This window comes from Pongo pygmaeus, chromosome 6 (assembly GCF_028885625.2).
Source record: "Pongo pygmaeus isolate AG05252 chromosome 6, NHGRI_mPonPyg2-v2.0_pri, whole genome shotgun sequence".
Classification (NCBI taxonomy): domain Eukaryota; kingdom Metazoa; phylum Chordata; class Mammalia; order Primates; family Hominidae; genus Pongo; species Pongo pygmaeus.
In genome coordinates, this window is record NC_072379.2 from 121,215,618 (window position 1) to 121,231,536 (window position 15,919).

General features: G+C 34.1%; 1 protein-coding gene across 5 annotated transcripts in view; it reads right to left on the minus strand.

Annotated features, from left to right (window-relative positions):
* Window positions 1-490: 490 nt before the first annotated feature.
* CADPS2 (calcium dependent secretion activator 2) overlaps window positions 491-15,919 on the minus strand; it is a 567,381-nt gene continuing 551,952 nt past the window's right edge. For all 5 annotated transcript variants that reach the window (XM_054495194.2, XM_054495197.2, XM_054495196.2 and 2 more), the window contains 2 exons: window positions 6,574-6,678; window positions 491-1,262 (listed from right to left, as the gene is read on the minus strand). In XM_054495194.2, coding sequence (XP_054351169.1) covers window positions 1,089-1,262; window positions 6,574-6,678 — 279 coding nt within the window. In that variant the 3' untranslated portion in view covers window positions 491-1,088. The remainder of the gene's footprint in view (window positions 1,263-6,573; window positions 6,679-15,919) is intronic.

Sequence of the window (15,919 nt, forward strand, 5' to 3'; positions counted from 1 at the left end):
TTGAGAGAACCACTACTAATGTGAATTACTAGTTAACATTACTAATATTACTAATTATTAGTTAACATTGATTACTAATATTAACTAATATATGAAATATATATTTCCTCTGCTATGGAAATATGCTGTCATAGTAATTCTTTTAACAATGTGTGTGCCTATTAGTTACAAAGAACAGTCAGTGTTACTATCTTTTACTCATTTGACTAAAAACAAGGTATTACAAACAAAACAAAAAACTCAAGAAACAAAAACACAGAGTCAGATAGTTGGGATGTTTGAAACACTGCAAACCTCTTTTACTGCATTTGCTCTATACAAGTCTAATAAATACAGAAGTAGTTATGAGCAAATAGATTTTTATTGCCTGCAAGCTGTTATATTGGAGCAGGAGAATATGGTATCTTGACAGAAGCACACTTGCTACCCCACACCTGGGGATTAGTTATAGTTGAAAGAATGTTGAGAGTGGAACAAAGACACAAACCCATTTCATAATCTAGTCTATATTTGGGTTTGGCAATCCCTTCATCCCAGGAATACACCCGTAGACCAATTCAAAGTACTAAGAACCAAGATTAAAGATTTTATACACATCACAATAATAGCAAATTAAGTACAAAACAAACCTGGCACATAAATTATAATTTGTAAGGTACACACAATTTTAACAAGGATATGATAATGTTGGCGCAGTGATCTGAATTGACTTCTCACAATGCTGCATTATGAGAAATATGTATCTCGCTTTACACAGAAAACATCATTTTGATGTGATTACAGAAAAATGCTCAAATCTTCTTTAAAAAAAAAAGTTCATGTTCTAATCACAAGCAGAGCCAAGGTTCATTTTTAGGTCAAACTACACAAAAGAGGATGCTCTTCTCCAAAAAAAAACCAAAAGAAAACAAAAAACCCAAAAATCTTGGCATTTCCCCTTTTACTCTACATTCAGGCTTACTTTTTAAAGAAATACAAGCATTTTTATTTGGCCAAAACAAACAATGAATGTAATTACAAGGACAAGGTTAAAAAATAAAAAACAATGTCGATCAAGGTCTTCCTTCCTTCTGCAAAGCTGTGTGATATCAGCCTTCTTCTTCTTCGTCACTGTCTTTCATAGTAATGCCCTGAAGTCCTCCTCCTTCTGAAACAGAGGCTGTGGCCTCCTCTACTGTTAAACGTCTGTGCACAGTATCATAAGTCTTACTGTTCAGTGTTCCTTCCAACACACCCTGCAATCGAAAGTCCCTGTAGGTTTTCTGTAGAAAGAAGAGAAAATTTGCTTAGGTCACTTAGATTATATGTATGTACATAGATATATACTCAGTTGGCATTTCAAAAATGATCTTGGGGAATCCATTGATAGGTTCATGTGGCTGTCCATGCCAATCATCTTCTTGGTGTATTTCTGGGGAGTAAATGGAATGACAGACTTTGGCTATTGCTTCAAACTACAATTACTATGACTACATCAAAATGTTGTGACTGTCAGATGACAAATTTACTTTCCGCTCAGAACATTACTAATTGCACACAATTTACCTTTTGAATAACCTGTAGCAAAAATAAAATACGTACCTATGTACGTTTTTAATAAGAAATTATTAGTTTTTTTAATTGAGGGGGCTTTCCTTTAATACTGAAAAATACATTATATTTTATAAAATGCATTAATTTTGGGGGGTCAGTTGTGTGGAGGAAGAAGATTAATCCTATTATCAGTAAAAGAAGTTCACATTTTCAACATTTCAGTGAATTATAAAATTTATTTACATGTAAAATTTATTTACATGTAAAATTTATTTACATGTAAAAATTTGTGTACATCTAAATGTCTGGATGAATTTTGCCCTTTTCTTTTGAAATTCCCTTGGGATTTGAAGTGCCAAATTCTGACATAAAGCTTCCACAGATGGGATAGCAAAGCAAGTATTTCCATTTTTTCTTAAAACAATACATTAAAATTTGCTGTATTATATATCAAAAATAGAACACCATGTTATTATTTCTACAATGATTTTTGAGACAACAACAAAATCCAACAGTATTTTTCTGTGGCACTTAAAATATTAATCTATAATTTTTCCCTTATGTTTACATTGATTGATTGATTGACTGATTGATTGATTGATTGACTGATTGATTGACTGAGACAGGTCTCACTCTGTTATCCAGGCTGGAGTACAGTGGTGTGATCATTGCTTATTGCAGCCTCGACCTCCCAGGCTGAAGCAATCCTGCCACCTTAGCCTCCTGAGGAGCTGGGACCACAGGTGTGTGCCACCGTGCTCGGCTAACTTTTAAATTTTTTTGTAGAGACAAGGTCTTGCCATGTAGCATAGGCTGGTCTTGAACCCCTGGCCTCAAATGATCCTCACATCTCAGCCTCCCAAAGTGCTGGGACTACAGGCCTGAGCCACTGTGCCTGGCCATGTTGTTTACTTTTTTCTTTTTTTCTTTTTTTTTTTTTTTTGAGATGGAGTATCACTGTGTCATCCAGGCTGGAGTGCAGTGGCGCAATCTTGGCTCACAGCAGCCTTCACCTCCCCAGTTCAAGTGATCCTCCCACCTCAGCATCCCGAGTAGCTGGGATTACAGGCACATACCACCACGCCCGGCTAATTTTTGTATTTTTGGGGTTTCACTCTGTTGGCCAGACTGATCTCAAACTCCTGAACTCAGGTGATCCGCCCACCCCAGCCTCCCAAAGTGCTGGCATTACAGGCGTGAGCCACAGCACTCAGCCATGTTCACTTTTTAAAGTGCGATCTTCTTCACATATAATTTTCTGCAGCTAAACATGACTGGTATTTTATTACTATTGATTTTTGAAGTAGGAGAAAAAGTTCAGTTAGTTAAATGGGGAAACAACAAATGAAGATATTTCATTTTGTGGGATATGATTTTGTCATAATAAGCTCATTCTAAGTCATAAGTTATTATGACTAAGGTAGTACTCTCTTAAACCAAAACTCATGGCAATTTGCATCAGAACCAGTGAGATAACTCTGAAAGGTATGTTTTGTCTAGATAATCTGGAAACTGATAAACATGGCATTATTACCACAGAGGTTTGTGTTTATTCGTATAACTCTCTTATAATTAAACATGTCAAACATAAAATATTCATCTACAGATGATTCATCTAATGTTAAGTATTATTGTTCCACTGACAATTATATACTGAGTTTTTGAGTTCAACTTTCTTATTTTACTGGAATGACCTTCCTTCGACTTAGCTTAATTACCAGTAAGTTGGCCAGAGCAGATTTGAATTGTGGATCTGCAGTCCTGAAGGCTTTCTAATTTATATATAATTAAGACCGCTTTCTTATTCAATTAGCAAGCAATAACCAGTTGGGTGAGGTACTAGGCAGATAGCCTTGCAATCTCTTTCTCTGTCTTTAGAATTCATAAAATGTTATTGATACTTGGATGTTCCCTGTGGCTTCCACAAAGGTTTGGTTGGCCCTTGCTTAAGACAAGTGCCTGTCATAGAGTTCTCTGTTCCCTTTTCTCTCCTAGCAAAAGAAGCAGGTGATTTATGTTAACTGCATTTGATGTCATGTGGCCACTATGGAGAACACAAACACAACAACCATTTTGACTATTTGAGGGTTTCACTTTTCCCCTCCCCAAAAAAATCATTCTGAGGTAAAAACTTTGCAAATAATTTCAGTCTTTAATTTTTTGTGTAACCCTTTCTGGGATTTGTTTTTTTCTTAGTGTGCAACATGAATGAACCAATTGGTGTATAAGTGTCTTTGTTTAGGGTAAAGTTGGCTATTATATAAATTTTGATGGCATCTAGGTCTCCAAGGGCATAGAAGAATGGCAATCCCTGTGAGTAGTAAGGACAAGACTGCTAAAGGCAAGTAGTTTGGGTCCTGGGTAGAGTACACTACTCTGCTGAACAACGCAGGCCAAGTCTAAGTGACCTGGATGGAAGGAAAGTCTGGATATGGGCCTTCACAATTCTCTACATGTGTTATTCAACAGCTTCTTAAATTCATTGGGAAATGATCATTATAAGCAAAACCATGTAAGTTCTGAAGAATAACGAATCTATGTATGAAATTGGCTAAAAGTCTGTTTATATTCAAAGTAGAAAAAACAATTAGAACATTAAATTATTAATTCACTTTGAGTTTTATTGTGAAAATAATTATTTCTAATTATTAAATAGAGCCCTATGACTTGATTAAATGTATCAGCCCAAGAACACACTGGCTAAGCCTGGAGACTTGCCTGTGAAAAGTAAAACATGGAAAATCAAACATATTCATGAAAATTAATTTCATATTTATTGGTCAATTATTGATCATTAGGAAGAATATATTAAAAGAAGATATACTGACTTACAGTACAATGGAAATGTCACTATATAATTAATAAAATTATTGTTCTTTTATGCTAAAATATTCACTGGTGAGAATACTTAAGATCTACTCTCAGCAAATTTCAAGTATACATTAATAAGTCACACTGTATATCTTGAGTATATAAAAATTTTTACTTTTAAATTATAACTCAATAAAATGAAAAAATTTCACTCTTGCTTAATCTTTAACTATAAAGATGTGTGGAAATGAGGAATAACTTTGAAAGAAACAAATCATGGGCTAATGTGGAGATTTTTATTCTCAAAACAAAGAGCTTAATAATCTATCAGCTAACACCAGGAGGCTGAATATGTAACTTCTGAAATCCTGAACACAATAGGCATTAGCTTGAAAATATGGTTTATCATAAGGATAAACAGCTAATTGTAATATTAATCACTGTATAAAGTACAACTGTTATGTATGTGTATATATATATGCATATTATATACATATGTATATTATATATGCATATTATATACATATGTATATTATATATGCATATTATATACATATGTATATTATATATATGCATATTATATACATATGTATATTATATATGCATATTATATACATATGTATATTATATATATAAAATAGATATATATGGCAAATACATTATCCTGACTCTCTTTTTTGAAGAACAAACTTCATTTGAAAGCTCAAGTCACATTTATAGAAACAAGAAACAATGGAGAACTAAGCCAATTATGAACCTATCATATTGTCCTTTCAGTTTCTTTGTAAAATAAATAACACCATATAAGAAGTGTTCTGGATCAAAATTATTTTCTCCATTGACATGTAATGTGTAGCTATAGTATTAAAATTTTGTGAGTGGCTATAATTTTACTTGTTATTTATGAGTAATCATAATTGCTATTATTGTGGCATTTTAGGTCTGGTTCTACTTTCCAGTAGATTTGCCAATTTCTGACTTTGGAACAGAACTTTCCTATTTGTGGGCCTAACAAGATTAACAAGCAGGCATAAAAATAATTTGTATTCTAATTAGACTGTAGGAACCAAAGGAATAAAGAAAATATTTTAATGTGGCTAGAAACATCTTTTAATGATATAACACAGTGGGTCTTTGAAAACTTTAGCAGGTTTTCATGTATTAGAACCATCTGGAGGACTTGTTAATCTATAGATTACTGGGTTCTACCCTCGGAATTTCTGATTCAGTAAGTCTGGGGTGGGGCCCAAGAATTTGTGGTTCTAACAAGCTCCCAGGTGATGATGATAATGGTAGGTGAGGAATGACACTTTGCAAATTACTGTGTATACTCATATATACACACACATACACATAAATGCATATATACACATTACGTGTGTGGGTACATACACACATATATACTACTAATAAATGGTACTATAATGAAAGTAAAGGTCTTTTGTTTAAATAAGTAGGTGATTCTCAATAGCTTAGAGTTATGTTTTCTGCCATAAGGTGAAATTTCTGTCCCAATTTTAAGAAAAGGTTAAACTTGGGGTAAATTTTGTGCTTACATTAGAATTTACAAAGTGTGAAAAATTACGCATAATATATTATTTTATAGCTCTTACTCACTAAATATGACATGCAATTTATTAGCTTTTCTCTTGAAGAGCTAAAGCCAAAATGGCCTTGCCGAACTTATGTGATGTCTATGTCAGTAGTTTTGGGTGGTCTCCAACACTCAAACTGATTACCTTTTACATGTAAGAAGGGGCATGCTTCCAAAAGGATTTGGGCAATGACAATGTATTACTTCCGTACCAGCATATAATAAAATAACTGAGACTCTCCTTATTCTTCTGGCAAATACAGTACAAAAGCCCTCACAATGATATATGATCCTAATAAATATGAAGTAATTGTATTATGATAAAACATTTATATGCTTAAGAAAATTAATGTAAAATTATTGTGAACCTACTTCCTTCAGGTAACTGTGCTCGGGCTTTATGTATTTAATCTCAAACTGTGAGTATTTGCTAGCAAATTTTTTTTATTAGTGCAAAAAAGATAAATTTATGTTCATTTATTAATCTAACTAAACATGGAAGTAAACAGTAGCACATCATTGCTAATAAGTGATACTTTTTAGTTACATCAAATACAGTTTTCTTGTATGTCAGTATCTTGCCATTATTCCTTATAGCTTGGTGGGCAATTCATAAATAAACACATTTTGTTTACCTTCACAATCTTGATGAGCGTCTTCAGCTGGTAAATATGGAGCTGGAGGTCTAATCTATCAGTCAACCACACGCAAATGACTTTCATGGAACTGCTGTACCATTGCTAGAAGGGAGAATTGGGGCACAGGGGAGGAGAACAAAAAAAGAAAACAACCTCTGCAGTATTCATTTAACAGATTCGATAATGAGGGGGGTAATAAAACACTCTGAAATGACTACAGATCAGCACTTGAAGTCAATAATGCTATAATTTCCTGTTAACAGAATTGTATGCTTTGCTAGAAAATCTGTTAAGTTGACCTAGGCTGTTCTTTAAATGAATTAACGTTGCAGTCTTTCAGCTGTAACATATTCACGGAAACAGTGTTTTTGCACTTTGCAGCCTAGTGGCCTGCTTTGTAATTTGTAAGTAACAAAGGATCCTAAATACATGTTATAGGACTGAATGGACAGCCAAGCAGCAGGAAAAAAGAGGTAAATTATTTTCAAAGGAAAATTTTCTATTAGCCTGCATGTTAAATAAAAATCAAAAAGAAGACGTGTTATGCTATAAGTCATGTAGTCAATACCTAAAATTACATTTTAAAGTAGCGATGGCAAAAAAAAAAAAAATCTACAACTTAAACAGTAATACTCAATCACACCTTTATCAATTAAATATTTACCAGGCTCTTTTAAAACCATCTAAAATAAAGATTTATTGAGATCTTAGGAAGAAACATTATCAAGATTGAATTTTTGTAAGAATCACAAAATAGGTGTCAGTTGACCAAATTATGAATGAAAAGGATGTGTTTCATTTTGTATTTTTGGAGGGTCCATAATTTTTCTGTTTATTACAACTCTCTTAAGAGAAAAACTGAAATTCTTCTTTAATGCAATTTTCTGCTCCTATATGTCTGTCAGTCTAGTAAAAGAAAATATTGTTCCTATTTTCAAAAAAAGACAATCTGCCATTACAAATAACATTTTTAAGGGACACAGTGATTCAGACAGAGCTAGGTTTAGATAACACTCTAAGAATAATGCTACTCATTCAGATAAAAGTGAGAAACATCAATGTCCACTCAGCATTTAGAAAATGACAAAAGAGTTTTGAAAGACAGGAGATTTTGTGCCTTGCTTGTATACACAAACATAATGACAGTCCAGATCACATATGTGTGTGCATACGTTCTTAAGAATTTAAACACAGAAAAAAAATTAGAAAAAAAATTTTCTCTACATAATAAAACCATAAATTCAACTTCTAAAATAAATTTTCACTGATCCAAGTCTGAAATTCATCTGGATTTATATATATTAACATTGATCCAATACAATTTAGTTTAACAAGAAATGGTATTTTAAGTATAAATTAAAAATGAATTTTACATTTTATCATGTTTATTTCTATTAATTTGTTAGTATAATGAACATATATGCATCAAATGAGATAAGCTAATTTAAATGGATAACTGATATACTAAATAATAGCAATCAAATGGATAAATAAAAGCTTCAAGTTTTAAAAATGTGAGATGGACCATGATTTTTTAAAAACATGTTATTCCTGTACCTAATTTTGCTCCTTCCTAATGAGTACTTTCTTAATATTCAGGACATGTAAAAATTTCAGCAGTTCTATAAAACAAGACAGTCATACTCCAAAATTCTTAAAAAAGTAAACTACCAGTAAATTCAATACTTTAACTGGCATGTTAAATCTCAAAATCTTTTATAGATACTTTAATTTCTGACACTAAATTCTATGCTACTTATTTCAAATAATTTACAGCTTCAACTTCTTGATTTCTATTTTAATACAGGCAAACACTCACAAGTATTGGTGATACTGAATATGAGTACAGTCAATTGAGGCCCTTCTACCACACCACACTCTAGATAATTTGAAAGTGAAAATATTGTCGTAATGGATGTGACTCTTAAAAATTACAGTTATTTTGCAAGGGATAGTAAATATTTCTTTCTTGTTGAAGGAGAGAAACTATATGTATTTTACAAAGCCTAACATAACATACTAGTTACTCTGTTAGACTGCGCAGTTACCGTAACTTGGTAAGTTGTATAAATTTGTGGGAAACGAAAAAACTTTCTTAAAATTACTCTATATGCATCTTTATGTTCTTGAAAATCCTTATATAATTTAAAATTAATTTCATTTTTCCATTATATATAAAATGGTACTTATAATTAAGTGATAATTGAAAAGACATATAATGTAACACAGAAATCATTTATATATAACTTATTTAATACAATGCCAAAATAATAATTTTAGAGAAAAATAATTTTAGAGAAAAAGAATTTGGGAATAAAATGATCTAAAGTTAACTGCAAAAACAGAAAAAGATAACTATTATTAAGTAAAATGTTTAAGCTATTTATCATCATCTTACTTTGAAGGACAATAAATTGTTCTATCAGCAAAAGCTTCTAAGAAAAAATTATTCTATCAAATAAGAATGTATATTTTGGCTCCTAAGTCAAAGCATTTTCAAGACGCATTTCAAATTAAGCAAATGATTAAGGAAAAGCAGCAACTTAGCTCAGAATATTTGCTGCCACTAAGAATAGGCTAACAACAATAAAAATCCCATTATGACTGCTTTTCTGTATACAGTAAAATGCAGAAACACACACACACACACACACACGCATGCACACACCTTAAACAAACAATGAAAGCCACCAAACAGAAACCTCTAGCACTTTCTTATTTCTAGTGCTGAGATTAATACGTCCTTCTTTTGAGTACTGAATATGGTAGGTCCCATTTTCTCACACTGAGAAAAAAGTCAAAGGTAGGTTCTCTTCATTCCCCAATCTCCTCCACCAAACCAAACCAAACAAAAAATTGGAAAAGGGTGAATGTGCAGTAAAGTCTCCATGTTAGAAAGTGCCTTTTCACTTTGGAAAAGTTAATTTTATAAAACAACTTGGTTGACCATTCACTTTTCTCCGTAGGGGATGAAAAGGAAGGGGTGCTGCAGCTTGCACAGAAGGTATGGGAATGGCATTACTGCTTTATTCTTGGTCTACACAGGAATAAAGCAGTAAGTGTGTATTTCACAAATTTTTTCTACATCAACCCATGACAGCAGCCTACCACTTTAGCAAAAATATTTTTTTCTTCTTTTTGTGGTTCATTCAACTCCTGTAAGGGCATGCGTTACTCACTTCATTTTCTTGAGATACCTCTTTTAAAGCAAAAATAGAAGAAAAGGAAAGGCTAGGGTTGACTCTGTGAGACCCCTGTATTTATTCACACTTATTGTGCATGACTGTAGACTGGTAAATCATATTAGCAGCCCGTCTCCCCATCAAGCTGCTACTTGCTTTCCAGCCCTGGGAAGGTTCAACAAATCAACAGGAGCACGGAAAACAGAACATCAGTCTAATCTAGTGTTTAAGGTGAAGTTTTCAAACCCAATCTAAGAAGATCTTTAGAGCAAGCAACAAGCTGAAGGGCTCAGAAGGTGGTATTGACAATGAAAGAGTGTTGAAATATTGAGAAGCACAGCACTTGTGCATTTTTAATAACAAGAGGGTCAACAAGGACACAGCTCCCTCAGTGCCAGGAGTTGCCACTGACTATGGAAATTGCCACACCAGGGCTATAAACGCTTGCAGTTCATCAGCTTTCTTAAACAGTTCATCAGCTTTCTTAAACACCCTGAACCCCCTCAGTGGACCTTTAGTCTTGAATTAACAAACCAAAGCAATGAAAGAGGGTGCAGTCTGAATGGCTGGCATTGATCCCCAACTGTGTCAGCACTGCTACAGGCCCTGAAAAACTCTTTCCATTGTCAATAGAAATTGACAAACCTCATCTCCTAAATAGTGCAGCTGAGCCGGGCGGGATCCACGCAGCTGTAAAGGGCTCTGCTCTTGGGGCCGGGGAGCACTAACAATAGAACAAGCATGAGCTCTTTGTCAGTCCCAGACTCGGCAATTTTCTAACAAGGATTAAAGTTGTTTCTCCGCAGAGCTGGTGAAAAGAGATTTAGCAACATACCGTGCTTTCTTCATGCAAGTTAAAGAGAAGTAGTTAAGGAATTTCATTATTCTGTTGACTAGTGGAAATACAAAACAAATATATTAAATATGCACAACTCTCCTTTTTACCTAATTTATAACATTTTGAGGATGATTCAATTAAATATAACACGTATTGCCTGGAAACAAGCACTTCACCATTATTTTGGAAGTTTTATTTTTAAAAAGTCCAGCTGCTTGCCACCTGGAATGAGGTCTCAATACATACTAATGCACAATGCCTTTAGACCCTCCAAGGCTGATATTCCTAAATCTGAATCACAAGACCACATAGGGTTTATATATCACGGCTGCTTCAAGCAAATGATTTTTGTCAGAATGCGGCTTCTGATGATGATGGCAAGGTAAAAATAGCTGTTTCGCTAGGGCACAACTCTGTGATATATTTTCTACTTAAGTGTTTAGCTTTTTATTGATTATGAATTGGTACAACTAGTTGATGTATTTTTATTCTTCTCCAGCTATGCTTGTCTCAATAGGTGACAAAGAAAAGAAAAGAAAAAGAACCAAAGAACCAACACTTTTTAGTGAATTAAGACATGAAATGGCTAAGTTTCCATATTATGTATTTCTTCATTTATTTCAAAAGAATCTGTATGTTCGGCAAGAGTTGAGTCATTGTGTTAAAATGAAATAATGCCTAGAAAATCTCACCTTAGGAAATATGTACCTTTTAAATACAAAGTTAAATTAAATGAAAGAACAAACAATATTTGTTAAATGATGAAGGCTTGGGCAAATTTGATAAATATAAGCCATCCTTTAGGATCATTTAGTAGTTTTAAAGAGCAACAAAATATTTAGAAACATTAATGCACTACAATTTCACCAGTATATTAAAAAGTAAATATGAATGCTTCATTATACATTGAGTGTTCATATTGTCAACAGTACATCTATTTAATGTAACTAAATTTGTGGCTCTGTTTCACTCATTTCCCATGTCTAAACACTAAAATGCAAATGTTATATTAATGGTAAATTTAATAAAATAATGTCAAGGTTTTTCTACCCTGTTCAAGGCACCCCACTGAAACTATCATACCTGGTTCCATAAAACCAGACCCCGAGGCACAAGCATTTTGCAAGTTTTGAGTGTGAATATTTTCCTGGCTTGGAATAGGAGTAAGGGCTATATTTAAGGAAAAGTGAAACCAGCCTATTAGGTTTAAAAATTCAGGAAGTGTTTAACCCAACCTATGCCAATCAACATTCTCAGCTCAATCCAGAGGCACTCATGGTGGGGGAAGAGAAGAGACTTGCATCTGGACATGGCAGTCGTGGGCTGGTTGTCAACACACCAGAGAAGAACACAAATGCAGACCCCGTGAGCGTGGGCAGTGCTAGCCCCTTTTACGCTACTATTTGCTTGATTGAGTCCGTTACTCACCTTCTCTATGCCTCAGCTTTCTCATCTGTAATATGCGGGGTAGATTATATGAATCTATCTTTAAAATACTAAGATTTGAATGCTCTATAGAAATACTGTGAGTTTAAATTTGACTTAGAGGAAAAGGCATGATGAGCTTGTGATTCTTGTAAAAATGAATGGAAGAGAAAAACCCAGTTGTCATTCTGTTTTTATATGTTGCTTCAATACAGCTTTATTCTTCCAGAATAAAGAAAAATCATCTAGAGTTTCAGAACTTTCTATTGTCTGTTTTTTTTTTTAACTTATTCATCTGGCCTCTTAACGTATAGACATAAAAATGAAACAATAAAGTATACTGAGGAATGAGATTTATAAAGAACTGTGAATTACAGATACTGTTATTAGTATTTTTATGAATTCTAATTATAAAGGCATCTGATATTTATTTTATCCTTCATAAGAAGTTCAAGTGATTCAGTTAAAATTTCATTTAGGCCAGTGCCTGTAATCCCAGCACTTTGGGAGGCAGAGGTGGGTGGATCACTTGAGGCCAGGAGTTGGAGACCAGCCTGGCCAACATGGTGAAACCTCATCTCTACTGAAAACACAAAAAATTAGTTGGGTGCTGTGGCATGTGCCTGTAATCCCAGCTACTTGGGAAGCTGAGGCAGGAGAATCACTTGAACCTGGGAGGTGGAGGTTGCAGTAAGCTGAGATCGCGCCACTGCACTCCTGCCTGGTTGACACAACGAGACTCTGTCTCAAAAAACAAAACAAAACAAAACAAAAACAAATAATTCATTTAATTCTTATGATAACCTTGATGAAGTGGGTGTAATTATTCCCATTTTGCATATCTGGAAACCGAGTTTATAGAGGCACAAAACTGAGTTTAGATCAAGCAATTTACTTATTCAAGTTTATACAACAAGTATGACTTAAGTGGTAGGGTAAAGATTTATATCTTACATTTATACTCCAGAGTCTGCGCTCATAACTCCTGTGTTATTTCACTTCTCTTTAGAAGGACATCTGGATTTCTGTTTTGTCAACAACACCTTTGATTCTTAAGAGTAGTTCAGTGCTTCTAGCAGAAAACTAGGAAAAGTGTCATTAGCATTTGTGGTCCTTACTGACGGTCACTGCAACATAGGATTGTGCACAAATAGAGAAGGTACCTATTAATTATTTCCAAAAAAGCCCATTCAAATTTTTTTGCAGGTTGAAGCAATCCACATTTCTAAAGATTAAATGTATCTGTAAATCCAATAATGTAATATAAAATGTAAATAAATTCTTTGAAGAATCACACTCCCTATTGGGATAACCAGTCAAATGGCTACTATGCTATACATCTCATATACTCTCTTAAGACTCATTTTAAAGTGCTATATACCATAATGATTAAAAACACTGGAAAATATTTGTTCTACTGTAGCAAAACAACGTAATGTGGAAAGACGATCCTTGGTTCTTCCACAGTAGAACTCTATATATGGGACTTTCTTCATCATCTTTTTTTTTTTTTTTTCAATCAGAACAGAGAAGCATGTGATTCATGCTGCTTTTTTCCATGTTGAATAAAGTCATATTCAGGGCAATTTTCATTTTTTAACTCCATCAGGAAGTTTGCAAATTAAGAGTATCATGTCTATTAAGGAATGAGAAATGTAAAAAGTGCTAACATAGGGAAAGTTGGTATAAAATAGGCACCTAATAAATGCTTGTTGGATGCTGAAAAACTTTCCGATCTTTGGCATTCCATACTTCATCTTTTAAAAAATACATGAATATAATAACAGATATATTTCCAGATGAATTAGATCCTCTTCAGTTACATAACAGAATAAGTTCGAAAACAGGACAAGTTCCGTAAATTGGGAGCTGCACAAGCTCTTTTCTGTTCACTACTACTTCCAAAATTCCCTTCATTCCAAAATATCCTCAAAGAGATAAACTACCTCTTTCTTCAAACTACATGAAAAGTATTTAAAAAATAATGTTCTTTATTATCAAATAAGCAAGTGCCTCTGCAAGTTTATTCTGTGGCTCCTTTCCTAGTACTAAAAAGACTATTAGAAAGTGAAAATTTCAGACAATCAGTTGTTCTGCCCTCCCTTTCTTAGTGTCCTTGATGGGATGCATACTGGTTTGCCTAATCTTTCGAGTGAAGTCACTAGTTAATGGTTTGGCTCATTGATAAATCCAGTTACAATGGTGTATGTACTAGTTTGGGGTGCAAACATCACCTTTATGAATGATTCGTTTAGGCAGTTTGACCTTTTCATCTGGTTGACTTATTTTGAACATAGTATATAAAATTTTGGTAAATATTGCATTTTAAATCCATAATGTAGGATTTATATAAAAGTATATTGGACTCTTGGAACTACTATTAAATGGTACAACTTAGTCTTGAGATAAAACTCATGCCTGAGAATGAGCTGTTAGCATGTCTTTCTGCTTCAGTTTCCTTATAAAAATGGGACACACTCCAAAATCTTCTTTTAAGAGTGCCCTAAGGATGGGACTAGACACCTACCTTTCTGTCTCTGAGTCACAGTGCAGACCCCAGGAACCTTTTTCAGCAAACTGACCCACCTGCAGCTCTGCCACATGGTAGGCTTCTCTACACCTTCGGTCTCTGGGCATGCCCATTCCTCTGTCTGGACTTTATTCCCAACTACACCTCCTTGTCCAGATTCATGTCAGCCTTTAAGACTCAGCTCAATCATTCATTATCTCTGCTTTTTAGCCAATACTATCTCTTACTAGGTACAATTAGGGGCTCACCTATTTTCTGCTCCTAGAACTCTACACAGGTGTCTATAAAAATATTGCACAATGTAGTTTATGTTTCCCTCAATCAGCTGTGAGTATACACAAGGCTTTAACTGAATCTTACTTGTATTGCTATCTCCAGCCCTTAGTAGAATGTCTGGCACAGAGCATGCATTCAATTTTCATGAAAAGACTGCATGCATTTCAATATTTATAAATATAAATTTATATATATATATCATATCTATAATAGTAGACAGACAGCTTTTCAATAGACAAAGGACAGATGAATACCAGAGCCAGATTCACTGTTGACTTGAATCACATATTTCTTTAATAGAAAAATAATTAAATACACGTTAAAGCTGTAGAAATCATTGAAAAGTAAACAGTTGCATTTGGCCAAAAAAATTTAAAACAGGACTCAAATGGGGCTTAAAATGTGACAGCCTAATTTTATTCTAGGTGATGAATGAAATAAAAGAGAAAGTACTATAAATTGATAAACTTTCATATCTATGTACATATATGAGAATCCACACACACACACACACACACACTCACTCACAAAGCTATGCTAACACTACGAGTTCCAATGTTGATGTACTCAGCCCTCCAGAGGCTGTCCCCCAAGCAGGGAGCTGCCTCTCTAGCATATGCTCAGGTCTATTGGTACCCATTCTGAGGCCATGGGGTATATTAGGAGGCACGGCTGGCTGTGCTGCCTGTGCATTTTCACCACAAAGTGACATGTCCTGGGTGCGTTCTACACTTGTTGGCTTTGTGAGCTGTTTTTAAAGAAAGGCAGAAAAATATTGTTGCTGTGGAAATAGTGACTTCTGTCTGTAGGGATATAAGAGCTTGTTTGGGAGCTGATATAAGCCTGGCTTTTGAGCTAAGAACTCAGGAAGAATAGAGAGCAAGAGTGTGCTCTTATCTCACAGTCACATCATTTGATGCACGTGCTAGAACTGGATATAAACTTTGTGTTGGCTCTAAACCTTTAGCAAGTTTACAATCATCCACTTGAAGCAGAGGGAGAAATAAATAAACAATTTAATAGATTAATTATTAGTATCTATTTTGAAACAGTATTGACTTTCAGTTCACCAGAGTACTTCCATTAAAAAAA